We start from the raw sequence: 19,978 nt of genomic DNA, 5'->3' as shown, positions 1-19,978 counted from the left end.
TCAAGGACGATAATGTGCCTGAAGGATGGTGTCTGGTGGGTGAGGACTTTGGCCTTATGTTTGGAATGTTTTTATAAAGAATTTTTTCCTTCGTATTTTACTTATAGTAAAATTCTCACTAAGCTTTAAAAAAGGAAGAAGATTCTCCATTCGATTCCTGGCTCTTCTTCCACCTTTGTCCAAAGTTAGCCCATCAACTATGAGAAATCTCATCCTAAAGGATAAAGAAGAAACTAGAAACTTTTCTGAGTCCTTCATGCCTTCCTTTTATTTCCAAAGTGCTTCAGCTTCCCATTACCTGCTCTGCAGCTGCTTGGTCCGTGGACACCCGAGCCTTTTTCAAGAGCTGTCGAAGTTTGTCCAATTCCTCCTGGTGTGATTTACGAATTTCATCTATCTCCTCCTCAGCCTGACAGCGCTCTTGAGCTGATTTCTTTTTCCTTTCTGAGAGGTTCTTAGGAACAAGAGAACCATCATCAGCTCTAGTTGTCTGATAGAGGATAAATGGAGATGGTGATGGTTGGTGGTGGTAGTTATTAACATCACTGGGTCCTTACTTCGTTTCTGGAAACAATTCATTTTTGCAATTTAATTTCCCCTATTTATTTAACATTCTTGGCTACTGGCAGAAAAAAATTGTGACAAGAAGAAGGAAAACAAGAAGAGCTTTATCTACCATTCTATGAAGAGATGGGGAATATCTTAACAGTGGTGAGGGCAGAGGGAAGTAGATACTTTCACAATCTACTGGTAGGAAAATCAGAATCCTGTGAAAGGACCTTCAAAATACGCACACACACCCAGAATTTACACAAATTATAATTTAAGGAAGCAGTAGATCATGTTCACAAAGATAATGTGCTACAAGGACGGTCACTGCAGGAGTATCTAGAACAGTGAAAAACTGAAACAGCCCCCAAGATCAGAAAGAACTGGTTTTTAAAAAACCTGAGAAAATCATAGAAGAAACTGAAAATACAGACCAAGATTTATCCCCTAAAAAGGCACTAGGCCAAAAGGACTTTACTAGAGTTTTATTAAAACCTCAGAAAGAGGTTGCTGTTTTCATATTTAAACTGTTTCAGAGCACAGAAAGACAGAACTGTTCCCAATCCATTCAGTGGGGCTAGTATTACCCTGATATTAAATTTATAAAACATCAAAAGATACTATTAAAGTTAAAAAACAGTAAACTAGAAAAATATTTGTAACATCTATGACTGACAAAGGATTAGCACCTTTAATAGTGTTTCTAAGTCAAACTAATATTACAATAGATAAAATAGCAAAGGACATTAAGAAGAATTCACAGAAGAAATATAAACAGGCATTAAATATATAAAAGCTTTAATACTAACAAAAACACATATTAAGACAAGATAGTATATTTCACCTATCAGACTATAAAGATTAGAAAAATTGATACGTGCAGAGTTGGAAAAACTATGGAGAAATGGGCTTGTTCACACAGTGCTGGAAATGTAAGCTAACAAACTCTTCAAGCATAATCTGGCAATATTTATTTCAAAAATTTAGATGTTAAGCACTCTTCTATGATGCAGCAGTTCTTTTTTTTTTAACATCTTTATTGGAGTATAATTGCTTTACAATGGTGTGTCAGTTTCTGCTTTATAACAAAGTGAATCAGTTATACATATACATATGTTCCCATATCTCTTCCCTCTTGCGTCTCCCTCCTAATGCAGCAATTCTAATTCGAGTGATCCATTTTATGGAAATGCTCAAAAGAATTTGCAAAAATAGTTATATAGTACAAAGATGTCCACAACAGCAGTGCTCGAAATAGTGAAAAAAGAGAAACATAAATATCCATCAACAGGTGAATAGTTAAATAAACTATGGTACAGCCTCACAGTAGACTATTATGTAGTAGTTATAAAGAATGAAAATTAAAGACCTAAATGTAAGACCGGACACTATAAAACTCTTAGAGGGGCTTCCCTGGTGGCGCAGTGGTTGAGAGTCCACCTGCCGATGCAGGGGACATGGGTTCGTGCCCCGGTCCGGGAAGATCCCACATGCCACGGAGCGGCTGGGCCCGTGAGCCATGGCCGCTGAGCCTGCGTACCCAGAGCCTGTGCTCCGCAACGGGAGAGGCCACAACAGTGAGAGGCCCGCGTACTGCAAAAACAAAACAAAACAAAACAAACAAACAAAAAAAACAACTCTTAGAGGAAAACATAAGAAGAACACTCTTTGACATAAATCACAGATCTTTTTTGACCCAACTCCTAGAGTAACGGAAATTAAAATAAAAATAAACAAATGGGACCTGATTAAACTTAAAAGCTTTCGCACAGCAAAGAAAACCATAAACAAGATGAAAAGACAAGGCTCAGAATGGGAGAAAATATTTGCAAACGAAGCAATTGACAAGGGATTAATCTCCAAAATATACAAACAGCTCATGCAGCTCCATATCAAAAAAACAAACAAGCCAATCCAAAAATGGGCAGAAGACCTAAACAGACATTTCTCTAAAGAAGACATACAGATGGCCAAGAGGCACATGAAAAGATGCTTAACATCACTAATAATTAGAGAAATGCAGATCAAAACTACAATGAGGTATCATCTCACACTGGTCATAATGGCCATCATCAAAAAATCTACAAACAATAAATGTTGGAGAGGGTGTTCAGAAAAGGAACCTTCTTGCACTGTTGGTGGGAATGTAAATTGATATAGCCACTATGGAAAACAGTATGGAGGTTCTTTAGAAAACTAAAATAGAACTACCATACGACCCAGCAATCTCACTACTGGGCATATACCCTGAGAAAATGATAATTCAAAAAAGACACATGCACCCCAATGTTCACAGCAGCACTATTTACAATTGCCAGGAGGTGGAAGCAACCTAAACGTCCATTGACAGATGAATGGATAAAGAAGATGTGGTACATATATACAATGGAATATTACTCAGCCATAAAAAGGAATGAAATTGGTCATTTGCAGATACGTGGATGGACCTAGAGAATGTCATACAGAGTGATGTAAGTCAGAAAGAGAAAAACAAATACCGTATATTAACGCATATATGTGGAATCTAGAAAAATGGTACAGATGAACCCATTTTCAGGGAGGAATAGAGATGCAGATGTAGAGAACGGCCGTGTGGACACAGGGCAGAGGAGGGGGGGTGGGAGATTGGGACTGACATATATACACTACCATGTGTAAAGTGGATAGCTAGTGGGAACCTGCTGTATAGCACAGGGAGCTCAGCTTGGTGCTCTGTGGTGAACTAGATGGGTGGGATGGGGGTGGGTAGTGGGAGGTCCAGGAGGGAGGGGGTATATGTACACATACAGCTGATTCACTTCCTGTACAGCAGAAACTAACACACCATTGTAAAGCAACTATACCCCAATTTAAATAAATAAATAAATAAAAATAATCAACACTGCAAAAGAAAAAAAAGAATGAGAAAGTTCTCATTAGTATAATGGCCACAATACAATTTTTTTTTTTAAGTATTAAATATGATCCCAGGGGCTTCCCTGGTGGTACAGTGGTTAAGAATCCGCCTGCCAGTGCAGGGGACAGAGTTCCAAGCCCTGGGAAGATCCCACATGCCACGGAGCGACTAAGTCCATGTACCACAACTACTGAGCCTGTGCTCTACAGCCCGTGTGCCACAACTACTGAGCCCACATGTCTAGAGCCCGTGCTCCGCAACAAGAGAAGCCACCGCAATGAGAAGCCCGCACACCACAATGAGGAGTAGCCCCCACTCGCCATAACTAAAGAAAGCCCGCGCACAGCAACAAAGACCCAACGCAGCCAAAAATAAAAAATAAATTAGTTAATAAAAATAAATACGATCTCATTATTGTTAAAAATGTTATCAGCATACATATATGTATGTACATTTAGTTTATACATACATGTATATACGTATGTGTATGTATATATTATATACACAGAAAACAATCTGGAAGAATAATCATACATCTTTTATAGTTGTTGCCTCTAGTGTATGAGGGGGGAAAAGATAAATTTTATTTTTTATTTTATACTTTTCTGTATTGTTTGTATTTGTTACAATGAGCACATGCAACTGTAATTTTTAAAAGGAAAATAAAAATGTTTATTAAACAGCTAACCCTGGCCACTTGGGCCCAACAGAGAAACTTCAGATGTGGAACTTACCTTTTCCAGAGACTCCTTCTCAGCTCGAAGGTCAGTCAGCTCCTCCTCCAGGGACGCCACCCTGAGTTCCAGTTGTCTCCGGCTTTGCTTTTCACTCTTGAATTTGGACTGTGCTTGCTCAGAGGTTTCTTGGAGCTCTGGGATATGACAGCACAGAGACTTGGCTGCAGAACCAGAGCTGCAGTGGGCTGTATGGCATCCCAGCACCGCCTTCAAAGCTGCATTCTATCATCTCCCAACCCTACCACATGAGCCTCTTCCACTCACTTCTTCCAGCATCACCTCACTGACCAACAGCAGGTTTATCAAGCCATAAACTGACTCCCCCATCCATCCATATTTATCTCTGCACCTACATGTCACCTTCGACACATACAAAATGGAAGAGAAATGTTCCAAGGGGTCAGAGACCACCTTCGGAATTACCACTCCCACAATTCCATTTCAGTCATCATCTCAACACACTGGACTCAACACATTGAGATCTTTGTTTAGTAGTGGTCCAGGCCCTTTCTCACTGCCTGGGTAAGATATTCTCAACTCTCGTGGTAGCTGGGACATTCTACCAAGAGTCTGCTTTCAAAACATTCCTTCTCAAATAAAGCTATTTGGAATATTTCTTAAAAATGTAATGCATCAAACAACAAGGTCCTACTGTATAATACGGAGAACTACGTTCAATATCCTATGATGAACCATAATGGAAAAGAATATTTAAAAAAAAGAATGTATATATATGTATAACTGAATCACTTTGCTGTACAGCAGTAATTAACACAACGTTGTAATCAACTATACATCAATAAAAAATAAAAAAATAAAAATGTAATGCATCAAAATTAATTTTGTTGGAAGACTTTTGAGATCCTTATGGTGCCCTTAAGGTAACTGTCACAGAGCACCACAAAAACAGAAAAGAGGCTATCTGTACGACATTCAAATCTAAGATTTTCCCTCAAGTGCACCCAAGTGATGCTCTAAAAAGGAAGGGATTTATCTTCAAGGTATCACTTCACCAACTGACATCAGTGTTTTTTAGCTTTCTTTTTGGGCAAGTTAATTTTGCTCTTTCCTAACTCTGCTGCTATTCCAGCCACACCCCACCCACTGGTCCCATCTGTGCCTTCCACATGTCTTTCTTTATACAAAGTGGTGGATGAGTCAACACGCCAGTCTTCACAAATCTGCTTTTCAAGTCACCATGTCTTGAGCAGCACCATTGTGCCAGGCACTAAACTAATACTAAGGGAAGGACTTTACAAAGATGAGAAAGACACCATCCTTGCCCTTCAGAGGCTTGCATTCTAGAAGGGAAAACACATATAAGTAGTGCTGATCAAAGGCTATCTCTGATAATGGGCATAATAATGCACTCGGAGATGAAGGATTTTAAAGGAGATCAAATATTCTAGAAAAAAAAAAAAGGGAAAGTTTCTGAAAGAGGCAGTTTTTGGAGAGAACTGGAGTCAAATCTTGGCAATGGTGGGCACACCAAGTCCAGAGAACAGCATGGATAAAAAGCAAGGCAAGAAATACAGGATGTGTTGAAGCAGCAGGCTGGCTAGTATGTCCAGAGCTACGTTGAATTGGGCAACATACAGGAAATAAGCCAAGGTGGAGGGGCCTTGAGTGCCAGGCTGAAGGACTGCAATCCATGCTCTAGGAAAGAGGCAACTGCAGCAGGAAGCACCTGCTTCTTAATTTTCTACTGAGTCACAAGTTAAAGGAACCCTTCAGTTAGATTAGTTAGTCACAAGTTAGTTTAACTCTTCAAGGCCTATGAGGCCAATCCTAAGTACCAAGGATACTCAACACTCACCCAAACAAAGCAGAACTGTGGCCACTGATCCACTCTAAATGGATAGTCAGTTCTTTTGTTGTCCTTTATGCCAAACAATCATGTAATAGGTTTATATTGGTTCACCTTAACCTTTGGCTCTGTCCTTCACAAACTTCATTAGCATTATGCCAAATGGACTGGGAGGAAGGAAACAGTGTAATTCTTTAAGTTTACATTGTCAAAATCCCAGCCCCCTCCAGCAAGGGCATACCTGAGAGCTCTGCCTGCAGTTTGGCGACTTGGCCCCTGAGGAGGTCCGTCTCCTTCATGCTTTCTGTCAGCTGTACCTGCAGCTCCGTTTCTTTCTTTTGGTGGGCGGTCATTTTCAGGTGTAGATGAGAGACCTGTGCAGTGGCTGCTGCTAACTCTTCCGTCACCTTGGCCTGAACAGTAACAAAGTACGATGTCACTTTAAAGATGGTGATGGCCCAACCTCACATACTCTGTGCTGGCTGAACTGGTAGGAAGATAGCTAAGGCCACCTTCAACCTGAATTAAGCCCAAATCAAGCCCTCAAATGTGCAAGGTCTCTGACTCAGGAATGCCCTTGCAAAACTTTGTCCTTAGGAAATACTATGCAAGAACACAAAAATTTTGCTACAAGGATGACCGATACAGCATTGTTTATAGTTGCCAAACAATGGAAACACAAAATAATTTTAAAAATGAGCTTAAGCAAATTGATATATCTATCCTGTATGCAACTATTAAGAATAGTGTTATGAAAAAATACTCAGTGGCTTGGTATACAGTCACCACCTATTGTTAAATCTCACCAATCTGATACATGAGAAATGGTATTCCTGCCATTTTCTAAGTTTCCTATAATGAACAAGCATTTTTTTTTAACAAGAAAAGGGTACTTTAAATTTTAAATTGAATGCCTTTGATGGCAATCCACTTCTCAGGCTACAACTTCTCTCCAGCACTACTGTACTAATATTGGGTTGGCCAAAGAGTTCACTTGGAAACGAACTCTTTGGTCAACCCACAATAGTACTGTAAAGATCGGTCACGTGAGAGTAACTGCTTTGGGGGTTCTTTGAAGAACAGTGGTAATAAAAGAAGGGAACACTCCAACTTCTTTGACTGCTCAATGCATTTTATTTTATTTTTTTTCAATGCATTTTAAATGGTGCTCTGTACTGGCCAAACAGGAGCTAAATATTCTCAAGTAACATCCGATGAAGTCAAAATGACTACCCTGGAAAAGTGTCTACAGATATTGTTTATGAAGGGCGATGATGAAAATGATAATTAAAAGGATGGTCAATGTAAAGGAATGGTAAACAAATGACAAATACTACATTCATTTCACCTGAATTGATGTGCTCCTGTAAAAAATAGGAGAAATCAGATGACAGGAAAGGCAGTGAGTGACTGCTCCGCTGGTTTTGATTTTTGGGCAGCAGTGTATTTACGGGGTTGGACCATCTCTCCTATACTATTACACTGCTACTACCATTACTCCTCCTATACCACTATACTTTACATGCATTCTTACTGCTGTCTACTTTCTTATTATCACTTGTCCCTTCTTAGGGTATTCACTGCGCCTACCTCAGTTTTAAACATTTATTCCAAAGCCTTAATCAGTTTTCTAGCTTACATTTAAAATCTGATATTTTGGCTCTCTTAAAGGTGGGGGAAAGAAAACTAATTGTATACAAAATAAAAAGAAATAAGCTATGAATGAGTATCTGAGTGTACACTGGCAAAGTCTCTCTCCTTGACCACACTTCAAGTTAGGCTCCTCTAAGCCCATGACCTTGTTCTCCCCTCCTGTCTTTGGCCGGACCAGCCCAGTTTTAGCAAGAATCCCTGCTAAGTCAGTTTAGAGTGAATCTCTACCCTTGATATCTGATCAAAGTTCTCCATCCCAACCTTTGCTGTCTAAGTCCTTGGCCTGTCGTTAGCAAGAATCCCCCTACCCAGGATGTCTCCTCTTAGTAATTTTCCATCCACTGACCCCCCCTCACTCTGCTCCTTGGCTGTAAATTCCCCACTTGCCCTCTTGCCCTTAACTGTATTTGGAGCTGAGCTCAACATTTCTTCCCTATTGCAATAGTCTTTTTATTTTATTTATTTTTTTGGCCACACTGTGTGGCTTGCGGGATCTCAGTTCCCCAACCAGGGACTGAACCCAGGCCACAGCAGTGAAAGTCCAGAATCCTAACCGCTAAGCCACCAGAGAACTCCCATCTATTGCAATAGTCTTGAATAAAATCTTCCTTACTGTTTTAATAAGTGTCAGAATAAATTTTTTAGTAACATGCGACCTTTAGAGTGAGCTCTAAGATATTTATTTTTGCTGTTCAGCAGCCTTAGGTTTTCATCTGTTAAACTCAGAGGACAATGACAGTTTGGACTTCCAGGCAGAAGAGGAATTTTCACCTGCCGCAAGTAGAATCAAAGTTTTACTCACTGTCTTGCCTCAACTGCCCTAACATAAACTGAACTAACACAACGCTCAGAGGGCTTTGCGTCTATCGTGGCTCCGGAGTTCACTGGTATCAGAGGGAAGACCACTTGCATAGGGCCTTGGAGCAGCTAAGACCACTGGAGGGGATGAATTCCACAGGAGAGGCAGTGGGGTGGATGGTCACTCTCACCAAAGAACGAGCAGAGTGGAAGATCACTCAAAAGCTCTTATCTCAAGTTATAAAGTGCATTCCACTCAATTTTCATGTTTTCAAAAAAATTCAAATACAAAATATAAAACACTTCTTAAATCTGAGAAAATAGCAGATGAAAGGGTTGCGATGTCCCAGCTGGTGAGGGGGAGCCCAAACAAGAAGGAACTCATTTCAGAAAAACAGTGTCACTGGAGCAAAGACAGGAGGAGTGGGGCTTCCAAAGCAGTCATCTCAACCTAAGACCCACAACAGTCTTCCTTCCTTATAGCTACTTCAGAAACAGGTCAAAATACCTGTTCTGAACTGACTGAAGTCAAACAGCAAAACTTTAAAATGCTTTGGCAGACACAGATGAAGGAGCAAACTAAACAATCTCAAACTTCACAATAAATGTTGGTTATGTGGCATAACAGAAATCGTCTGTTGATTTTTTCAGCAGAATAGGATTAGTTTCTAATAAACTGTATAATCCTCACCTTAACCAGATTACTAACATCAGTGATTGTTTTTGAGTCAACTTATTGTAACGCAGTTATACAACAGAAATTTGGATGTTGGATATATTAAAAATCCGTTGGAAGATTTCTAGTTCTCTTCTCAATGATGGCAAAAATTCTAAAAGGCGAACTGGTAAGGACGTACAGAGGACACTCCTTGGCTCTACACATCCTGACTTGGGCTTTTCTCTCCCCAGTTACTTTACCTTCTCTTGCTCAGCATGCAAAACTCTTGCCTGTGTGTTTTCTGTGGCAGTTTGAAGTGAGTTGTTCCTCTTCTCCATCATCAGGTTACTCTGCTCAACATACCTGTGAAATAAACAGGGAAAAAGAAAACATTTATCAAGCACTCAATGCATACCAGGTATAACCCAATGTATCAATACATTCGGTCGTCAGAGCATTGCTCTATACCTTCATCAGGAACAATCTGAAAGCATTTTGTTTTCCGAAGATCTGCAGTAATCAAATTTGGAGGCAGGAACCTGGACCGGGGTGAATTGCTTTGAATTTGCAGAATGAAGAGGAGGGGAATTTGAACATGTGTGGTGAGGGGAAATAAGAGAGGAAAGAGACAGGAGTATGAAGGCTACAAGGAGGGAAGAAAAGAAAGCCACTCCCCTCCCCCCTTCCATGTGGGAGACAAGAGACACTGGAGAAGAGAAATATGGGAGGATATTTTAAAGTGAAATGCTGCTGTAACATGTTCCCCTGACCCCTCCCCACACAAAAAATTTTCAGAAGGATCTAGAAAAATTATACAATGCTTGGGTTTTATGTGGAAATCAGTGAAGTTCTGGTTGATAAAATAAGAGTCAGCCCACACAGAAGAGAGAAGAGGACATCAGGAGTTTTCTAGGCACTAACACTGCTTTTACAGATGAGGAAACTAGAGCCGGTGGGAATAAATAAAACGCCCAAAGCCACACAACAAATGAGGAGCAGAGCCAGGATTCAAACGCAGGTGTGCATTACATCACAGCCTCCTGAGCCCTTTCTCCTGAAATCCGTTCAGTCAACAAGCAGTAATTCACATGACAGGCAGCAAACAGAAAAGAGCAGAAATACACATAAACTTCTGTAAACAAACATGCTTATTTAACTTGGGCATTTACAAACTAAACCCTTTTTTGTCCATCCTAGCCAGTGCCCCGTACCTGTCATTACCTCTGATTTCGTTCAATTAGTTCACTAATCTTGTCATTCTGTTCTTCTATCCGACTGCTCTTTTCAAGGATCTCTTGCTTCAATCTTTCATTTTCCTAATTCAAAATATATGACGTTTAACTTGTTAAGAGAGAAGCACCAGATAAAAGGGAATACCAGATGATACTATTACACATCTGAGAGAAAAATCTAGAACTTATGTGCACATAAATATAATACTTAAAACAATGTATCAAATTCTACCTGATGGATACAAATCACTACATCCAATAGACTAAATGTATAAATGGCTATAAAACGAAGCGGGAACTTTGGAATATGGTCAAAAAAGAAATGTTTCCTTCTGATAACAGAGTGATAAGTCACTTGGAGTAATTAAGTCATAATGGATTTTCCAGAATTTCCCAACTCCGTGTGGCGTTTATCACATGCTCTTATTCCTGGAGTAGAGGTTTCAAACAGTAGTACATCTCCAGAGAGAGCAGTGGCAAGATCTCCAGGTTGAGTGCTCTGTTCTTTTTTTTTTTAATGATATACTTTCCTTTTATTAGTTATCTATTTTATACATATTAGAGTGCTCTGTTCTTGATCACTCTCACCTGAATAATTCGTTGGATGTTGCTCATAATCATGCTTGTTTCCATTGTCACCGACATGCTAGGAATGAGCAGGGAATTGCCAGTGGTACGTTTTTGTAACTCTTCAACCTACAAAAGGAGTGTCAGAAAGACTTTTCATGACATTTTAAAAAGGAGAAATACAATTTACCCAAGGTCTGACTACTTTTTTGAGGGGGTTAATAAGTTTCTGAGACAATCTCCAATGTAAGCAGGAGTTTTCTTCTGCTAACTGGATCCCCAAATAAAACGACCCTTCTAGGGAAATAACTACTAACTACTATGAATACAGGAAACCAGGAAGAGTTTACCTATAGCCCTGGTTGCTCCCTGTTTGTATCCCCTCTTTATACCCCCACTTTCAACACAGCCCCTTAGTCATGAGATGACTCAGTCACCTTAGTCATGAGATGATCCATTTTATCAGCCACTTTGCTGACTGCCATTCGAATTTCAGTGTTATGTTGCCGGGCTTCAGTCATGAGAAATGAAGCCATGTCACCTGATCCTGAACAGACATTAGCCAAAAAGAAACTTATGAAACTGTAGCAGAGGATACTGTATGAAGAAAAGCCAACAGCTCTATCAGCAGAGGAAAGAAAGAAATGAACATTTCCAAATACTGGAAAATGCTGTAGGTGACTTACACTGTCAGGAGAAGATGGAGAGGGGTTAAAGGCAAAATGGCTCCAAAGCTAACAATAACCAGCTATCCTCCTGCAAAATGCATCAAGTGATACAGTCTGGTTCAAGGGCACAAGTTGTGCACTAGCAACTCAGATTGCTTCTCCATTCACCCAACTGCATGCCAGGTATTGGACCAGGTACCAAGGATACAGCAAGGAATGAAACACGGTTCCTGCCCTTGGCAAGGTCAGTCTGGTGAGGAGACTCACGTGTAAACAGATCATTATAACAGAGTGTTGTAAGTGCAAAGAATGAACCATGTACGAGGTTACAAGGTACAAAAGAAGCACAGAGAAAAGCAAGATTAACTCTTTGGTGACACACATATACAGTTATGTCTCTGGAAGGAGAGCAGAGAGGGATGGTAACAGGAAGCCTTCACAGAGGAGATGACAGATTCAGTGGTTTCCCAGATGGAGAAGGGCAGGGCTTCCAGACAAAGGATGCACCCAGGAAACCCTTACCACTCCAGGACCATAAATTTCATTGTGGGATATACTTGCTTCTTCCTACCACTGTCCTAATACCCAAAGTGATTACTGTACAAAAGACAAGCTGCAGAACAAGAAGGCAGGATACCATCCCAGCTGTGTGCATTTTATTTTGCTTTGTTTTTTACACTAGGCAACCACACTTGTACATGTGTACAAGATATCTGAAAAGTGACCGTTTCCTAAGGTCAGGGGGGTTTAATGATGGAAAAAAGTAACTTCACTTCACACCTTTTTGTGTTGTTTGACCTTTTTATAAAAGTATATTCTTTTCACAACTTTAAAATTTTAACAAAATAGCTTTCAGAGATACTGAACAGTCATCATGTTTTCTCCCAATTTCCTCCAATGTTTTTACTCTTTTACTATTAGCTATGAATTCTACAGAGCAACTCTGAGAGAGGAATTAAAAAGGGCTGGCAGGAGAAAATGCAAGAAACAAAACACAGAAAGTGGCCATGAGGGTTTTTGTGGGGATGATGTAAATGTTCTAAAGCTGGATTATGGTAATAGTTGCTCAACTCTGTAAACATCCTAAGAAAACCCATTGAATTGTACACTTAAAATGAGTGAATTGCACGGTATGTAAGTCATACCTCAACTAACTTGTTTAAAAAAAAGAAAAGAAAAAAAGGGCAGAGATCTACTGGAGTTAAAATGAAAAAGGAATGGGAGGGAGGAAAGCACAGCAAGAACAGAAGATGAGAAACTCCTACCTTGAAAATGAGGAGACTGAGAGAGTGGTGCGGGGTACAAGGGCCGAACGGGCTGCAGCTGGGAAGCAACAGCTGGTGCCTGAGGATAAGCATAGGCTTGTATACCTGTATAGGGCTGAGAAAATGCCAAGTTACAAATGGCTTATAAAACAGTCATATCTCTCTTTTCTGCTTAATTTGTCTTGGATGGAATAAAGTAGATAAACTGGAAGTAGACGCAAACTTATTGAAGCTGGAGATGTATGAGACCAGGGTTTGGTATTGGGTAATAATTGCAGCAGGAGAGTCATGTATGTAATCCAGTGATGCCTGGTCACTAAAGTGATACCTAGAGAGTGAGGGAAGCATGTCTCAGGTCACTCCCCAGTCCTCTTGTGATGATTTAGTTAAGTAGGATTCATCCCCCGGCCATTGGGCCTATTGATGGTCTAAAAAAAATTTAAAACTAAGCAAACGATGCTTGGTTTCATTAAGGTAAAAGAAGAGGTGTTCACTGCGATTCCAAACTAAAGCCACCAGTTTCCAAAGGATGCCTCTCCCCTTCCAGATTGTGATGCTTATCTGAATGACCAAGAGCTCTCATTTTCCTCTGAGCCGCAGCCACCTCAACTATAAAATGAAAATAATAATACCATTCCTTAGGGTTGTTGTGTGGATTAAATGAAGTGATATATAGGTAAAGTTCCTAACAGCTCGTAAGTAAGTGCCTGGAAGACAATAAATGCTCAATAAACAGCAGCTATCATTTTAGTGATGATGGTTATTCTTCCTTGAATTAAGGAAATCCAGCTCATTTCCAGGGATTGGTATAACCACCCAACCATTACTAAAAAAGAATCTTAGTCTATAGTATATAACTCTCCATTAGGTCCATTCAGGAGTGGGGAGAGGGCCAGGTAGGACTTTCCTCTCTGATACACCCCTTCCTAATGGGGCATAACTTGGCCACCATCACTCTGATCCCTCCATCAAGAATCACCAAGGAAGTGAGAGTCTGTTACCATGGGGAGTTAAGTCTTAACCATCAAATGTGTCAGGGCAAAAGAAAGAGTCCACTGTCCGGGCAAACAGTCAGCAGAGGCAGACAGGCTGTTGCCACTGCCTCCTGTGAAAACAGAAAAAAACCTACTTTTAAGAGATCACTTTTGGAGGATAACTAGACAAAGAGTTCAGCTGTATTTTCATACAGCCTCCATCCATTGACCTCCACCACAACCGTTCTGCTGAGTGGAGTGCAGAATCTTGGCCTGTCAGCTGTTTGACAGAAGAGAACACAGAAGACTTGAATCTATAGCCCTCAATTAGACATGTGTGAAAAGGAAAACAAACAAACATTGCTTGGGCTTTTACTATGTGCCAGGCCTTGTGCCAGGTGCTTTGCTTGTTCTTGCACAAAATCTTTACAACCACCTATAAGGTAGGTAATCCCTTGCTTGTTTAGACATGAGAAAGTAGGAGTTGAGGAAGGAGAAAAATCATAAACTCTGTGAGGAACTGGTACAGTACAAATCGTGCAAGAAGAAGAAAAGAGACTGCCTAGAACCATAATCAATTATAGCTTATAACTGATATGGTTTAAAAATGTTATTACCTGAAAGGACTGGGCGTTTCCAGATACAGCTGAGTGGGAATCATGAGATGCAACTTGCATCAAGGCAGCAGACGGTGTTTGGAGCCCAGAAACAGATGGCTGAGGTGCTAAGATAAAGCAAGAAGTTTTCACTGTTATCCATCCCTTGCTTCTTGGTACAAGTCTGGATTATCACCTTTCAAATCACCACCCTTCAGATTTGACCACTTCTCTCACCTAGTCTCCTAAACTCAGCTCTACTGGAGTCTCAGCAATGGGCTAGTGGAAGGAAATTGGGCATGCTCAGGTGCACGTGACTCAGACCTTCGACACCATCAGCTGACAGAAAGTGCAGAATTACACACAGGGAGATGGCTCATTAGCTGAGTGCCGATTTCCAAAACTGACAATGCAACACAGCAGAAGACACAGCAAGCAGACCAAATACATCTCCAGGTCTGAAAATGCCCTACCCAGGGACAAACTGACAAGTTTTATACTCTAGTTCAGTTCTCAATACTAAAACAATGCAGCCTAACATTTTAAGGAACAATGATGACAACTTTGGTACTGACCCAATTCAAGGCCACAGAGCCTCAGAGAGGTTCCTTACCTTGTGAGGTCATCTGTGGTAGCACTGGATGGGCTGGCTGAAGAGACGGCTGGATGGACAGAGTCACCATAGGCTGCCCAGCTCCTCGAAGAGCATTCACGTCCTGCAACAGCATGAGCATTTTGGTTACTGTGTCTATAGGTCCTTAACTGAAGACTGAGGGTGACTGTCCACCCTAAACCTGCTTACAACCAGTGCTTTTAGGCAAAGAAGAGGAAGGAAAGGCAAGCAGAAAGGCAAGAGTTTAAGGTGTGGGCTATGGGAAGAAAGCACTCTATTATATACTGGAGTAGGATCCCTTCTCCCTGTAAATTATATCAAATAATCATAGTTAATTTCCAGTATAAGTTGTTGATGTTATTTTGTCTGAAGCAGCTAGAGTGACTGCTCCCCATAATGTATCATTTTGCAAACCAGCAGCTAGCTTCCTTCAGACTGACCTAGTCTGTTTCCACAGAATTAGGGCCTCTTACAAGGAAACCCAGGGAATAATGCAGCCTTTCTCTTCTGCCAAATAATATACACAGACCTCAAGGTACTCACAGAAAATCAGATAGAGTAGGATTCACTGTGCCTCATTACGATGCAGTTTTTGACAATATAGTTTTAGAGTGTTTTCCCCTCATTCTTTCTCTTCATAAAAGCCAAGCAATGTTGGTCCCTACTATAATTCTAAACAAAGTTAACATACAAACATCTTCCTGATTCATTCAAGGAAAAGAAAAACTTGAGGCACAATATACAGTGACTGTGATCTGCTATGCTACAGTTTAAGGGCTGAAATCTCTTTGACATTCTTTTACTTCAGAACTTCCTCTTGTTTCCCAATATTCTCAGAAATGTATTATGCAGTTTTACATCATTACATATCCAGTTTTACATCATTACATAAATCAACCTAAATGTCTAACAACAGAGTAAAAGGAATCATGATAAATCAATGTAACAGAGCACTGGGTTATCTTTAAAGGTGATAAAGCTTTGTTTTATTTATTTACTTTTTTTATATTACTGATATTAACATAAATGTTCATGACATAACATTAAGTTAAAAAATCAGATTATGAAACAACATATAAAGAATGTCCTTTTTGTTAAATGTTTCTTCTTTTTAATTTAAATTACTCTACAATGAATAATTAGCACCTAAAAATTTTAATAAGAATATTATCTTATCCAAATTTCATTTCCAGAAACCAGATAAAAATCAATCCTATAACAGGTCCCAGAAATCTTATCTTCCTTTAAAATGTTAAATCTACACAGAGCTTTTCCGTGAAGAAATAAAACAAAATTATGAAAAAAAAAAGCCTATTTTGAAAATTGTTTTCCTCAAAAGCATCACGCTTGCTTTGTTTTAAATCAATATCAAAGAATCCTAAAAATTAATCACTGTTAAGTGTTTCAATTCAGTTGAGAAAGAATTATTTTATTCAATAAGGAACTAACCAATGGGAAAAGAACTTAGTTGGAATTAAGTTACTTCTCACCATTCACCAAATTCCAGATGGATTAAATATGAAATAATAGATCTAAACATATAATAATAAATATTTTTAAAAGACATGTGATGTTTGTAGTATCTGAAAGTGGGAAGGCTTTCTAAGCATGATGTCAAAAGCAAAAAACATAGGGAAAAATTGATAGAGCTGATTGCAACAAAATTTTTGAACTTCAAAAAAATCATGCCGGGCTTCCCTGGCGGTGCAGTGGTTGAGAGTCCGCCTGCCGATGCTGGGGACACGGGTTCGTGCCCCGGTCTGGGAAGATCCCACATGCCGCGGAGCGGTTGGGCCCGTGAGCCATGGCCGCTGAGCCTGCGCATCCGGAGCCTGTGCTCCGCAACAGGAGAGGCCCGCGTACCGCAAAAAAAAAAAAAAAAAAAAATCATGCCACAGGGGACTTCCCTGGTGGTCCAGTGGTTAAGAATCCGCCTTCCAATGCAGGGGACATGGGTTTGATCCCTGGTCGGGGAACTAAGATCCCACATGCCACAGGGCAACTGAGCCCGTGCGCCCCAACTGCTGAGCCCACATGCTCCAACTACTGAGCCTACGCACTTTGGAACCCGCACCACAACTAGAGAGAAGACTGTGTGCTGCAATGAGAGATCCTGCACGCCGCAACTAAGACCCAATGCAGTCAAAAAAAAATTAATTAAAAAAAATCATGCCACATACAAAGCCAAAAGATACAACAGTGGTTTTTTTTAGCTGTATCTCATGGCTTGTGGGATCTTAGTTCCCCAACCAGGGATTGAACCCGTGCCCTTGGCAGTGACAGTGCTGAATTCTAACCACTGGACTGCCAGGGAATTCCTACAACAGTGTGATCTTCATATTAAATTACATCAGTGGAAAAATCAACATTTCCCAAGAGAATCTAAACATTCAATCAACAAATATGAATTCATTCTTTTATGGGTCAGGCATCATGCTGCCTAAAGGCTGATGTTTGCTGACAACAGAGATTTTAGTAGAAAGCTAAATTAACTACTTAAAACTGCCCAGTTCTTGTGGCAGATATACAGAATTGCTTCCATTTCTCAGGGGAAGTGATAATTATAGCAGAAACACATGTACCAATACCAACCTGTATCATTCTGAATATAAGCTCTCTAAATAATGATTCTCGGTTAGAGGCAGAAAAAGCAATAATTTCAGTTAAAAGAACAGAAGACAGCAACATCTGCACTATTCATTCTAAGACAGCCAGTGGGACATACTTCAATTTCTGAATCATTGGAATCCAGCTGTGGTGGAAGAATGGGCAGCATGGGCTGGCCCATTTTAGCCATCCGAGAGATCAACTTGGCCTTGACTGTATCCGGATTCTAAAAAGAGAGGAAAGTCACAAAAATCACTATAATCAAGGTTCATTACCTTCAGTCAACTCTACGTCTTTTGGCTCTTATATCAAATCTTTCAACAAGTCCCCCCTGCCTTATCTATTTGAAACTATCTTCTAGAAAATGAGAATTAAAGATTTCTTGCCTAGACGCATACATGGGTCACAATTAATAACAGTAGGAAAAATAATTCCCTATATGTTGGAATGGACAAAGTGATTTCATCTGTATTCCTTCACTGCAATCAAGTCTCCCTACCAGGCATAAGTATTCTCATTTTACAGATAAAAAAACTAAAGTATAGATTAAGGGAGGGAGGCATTTTAGATAATAGTAACCTCTCAAAAGCCCAAGAGCAACTCAGCAGATAAATATTCAGAAGAGATTTAGGGCAAAAAGAAAACAGGAGCTCTGTGTTCTAAATTCAGGTTCATTTAACACTGACTTGGCACTGATGACGTACTAGTCCCTGAGCTAGACGCCTCTGTATGCATTAACTGGTTTAAAGTGCAGCCTTCAGAGCAGAATGTATACTCCTAAGGGTGAACAAGATGATCTAATGAGTGTAAAAAGAAATGACCATGACCTCTATTTTAAAATTATTTTTAAGCTACAGTAAACATCAGACATTAAACTTGTTTACAGGGATGGAGAGTACTTTATGTATATAATTTGTAAACAAACATATACTGAGAGGGTGTATCATTTTTTCTTAACTAATGGAGACACATAATCAAAAAAAGTTGGGTCTATCAAAAGAGGACTATTTATATAAACCAATATTCACACAATGGAATCTTGTGATCTAAAGATAAAAAAAAATGAGGATGCTTTCTATATACAAACATGGAAAGATACTGTTATTATAAAAAGCAAGGTAGATAACATATATAATATGCTATTTTTTTGTGAAGGGGGAAAATAAAATATACATTCCTATTTGCTTGCATCTGCATAAAGAAACATTGAATACATAAGAAACTAATAAAAGCAGTTACCCAAGGTTGGGGATCAGATAAAATAGGGTACATGGGGGCAGGGGTAGGAATGAGTCTTCTCAATGTATATCTTGTTATACTGTTTTGCTAACTGTGCCATGTGAATGTAATTACCTATTCAAAACAAAAAATAAAAACTTAAATGTAAAAAGAACCAAAAGATGGTTAATTTTATATTATGTGAACTTTGCCTCAATTAAAAAACCAAAACTGTAAAATAAGAAAGAAAAAAAAAGGTTGGAGAGCACTAGTCTACGAAAAGTTACTGAAGCTTAGAAATAGGTGACAAAAGTAGCTGTGTCTCGAGACCACAAAAGAACTAATACTGAACAATCGTTGTGGCTATTCAAAGATCTGAGATTATAAACTGTTTTTCAATTTTCTTGATTCTCTGGCTTAACCTTCTGGGTTTAGATCACTTTTTACACATATCAGATCAATTATTTGCTTAATTAATTTCTGCTTTGGACTGAATATAAGCAAATAAACTAGTGTTGGAGAGAAATTAATCATCAATTTCACTTCATACAATTATCCTGTTTCCCAATGTGGTAGGTGAAAGCCACAGAGCTTTAGAACTTGAAGCACTTCAGCTATCATCTCATCCACATGTAGCAAACTCAGATGCCTTCACGGACCAGGCAGAGCAGCAGCAAACACAGTGTACATCTTCTAAAGGTCTTCAAATCCAAATTTTACAACAGTATGCTAGTCTTCTCATGTTACAGTTGAGGAAACACAGAGGCCCAGAAACCTGATAGAAGTCAACTAATTGGTGAATTAGTGTAGAATTCCTCTGAGAGAATGAAAGTATGAAGATATGTAGCATTAGCAGTAATTATGATAACAGAGCTAATGTTAATCGAGCTCTTACAATATGCCAGACGCAATACTAAAAACTCCATAGGCATCATTTCATTTAAACCTCATAAAAATCTCAAGATTACTGAAGACAAGCTTTATGTAGGCTTTGAGCTTAGTGCTTTATAAACATATCACGGGAACACTTAGAGGGGCTGTGAGAATTATTTCCATTTTTTTTGTTTTTTATTTATTTTTTAATAGATCTTTATTAGAGTATAATTGCTTCACAATACTGTGTTACTTTCTGTTGTACAC

The 19,978-nt window shown here is 39.5% G+C and overlaps 1 protein-coding gene across 4 annotated transcripts in view; it reads right to left on the bottom strand.

Moving 5' to 3' along the window:
* Positions 1-19,978, bottom strand: part of FKBP15 (FKBP prolyl isomerase family member 15) — a gene marked incomplete at its 3' end in the record, with an annotated part of 54,396 nt that overhangs the window by 6,955 nt on the left and 27,463 nt on the right. For 3 of the 4 annotated variants that reach the window (XM_082842964.1, XM_082842965.1, XM_082842962.1), the window contains exons 12-22: positions 17,739-17,846; positions 15,014-15,116; positions 14,422-14,528; positions 12,831-12,945; positions 11,335-11,444; positions 10,919-11,026; positions 10,320-10,414; positions 9,359-9,461; positions 6,231-6,402; positions 4,180-4,316; positions 299-454 (exon numbers count right to left, since the gene is read on the bottom strand). In XM_082842964.1, coding sequence (XP_082699090.1) covers positions 299-454; positions 4,180-4,316; positions 6,231-6,402; positions 9,359-9,461; positions 10,320-10,414; positions 10,919-11,026; positions 11,335-11,444; positions 12,831-12,945; positions 14,422-14,528; positions 15,014-15,116; positions 17,739-17,846 — 1,314 coding nt within the window. The remainder of the gene's footprint in view (positions 1-298; positions 455-4,179; positions 4,317-6,230; positions 6,403-9,358; positions 9,462-10,319; positions 10,415-10,918; positions 11,027-11,334; positions 11,445-12,830; positions 12,946-14,421; positions 14,529-15,013; positions 15,117-17,738; positions 17,847-19,978) is intronic. The other variant, XM_082842963.1, reaches the window with a different exon arrangement.

The sequence above is a fragment of the Leucopleurus acutus genome, assembly GCF_964270905.1.
Source record: "Leucopleurus acutus genome assembly, chromosome: 7".
NCBI classification, from domain to species: Eukaryota; Metazoa; Chordata; class Mammalia; order Artiodactyla; family Delphinidae; genus Leucopleurus; species Leucopleurus acutus.
The sequence above is the reverse complement of the archived record's forward strand: the minus strand, read 5'-3'. Positions and strand labels throughout refer to the sequence as shown.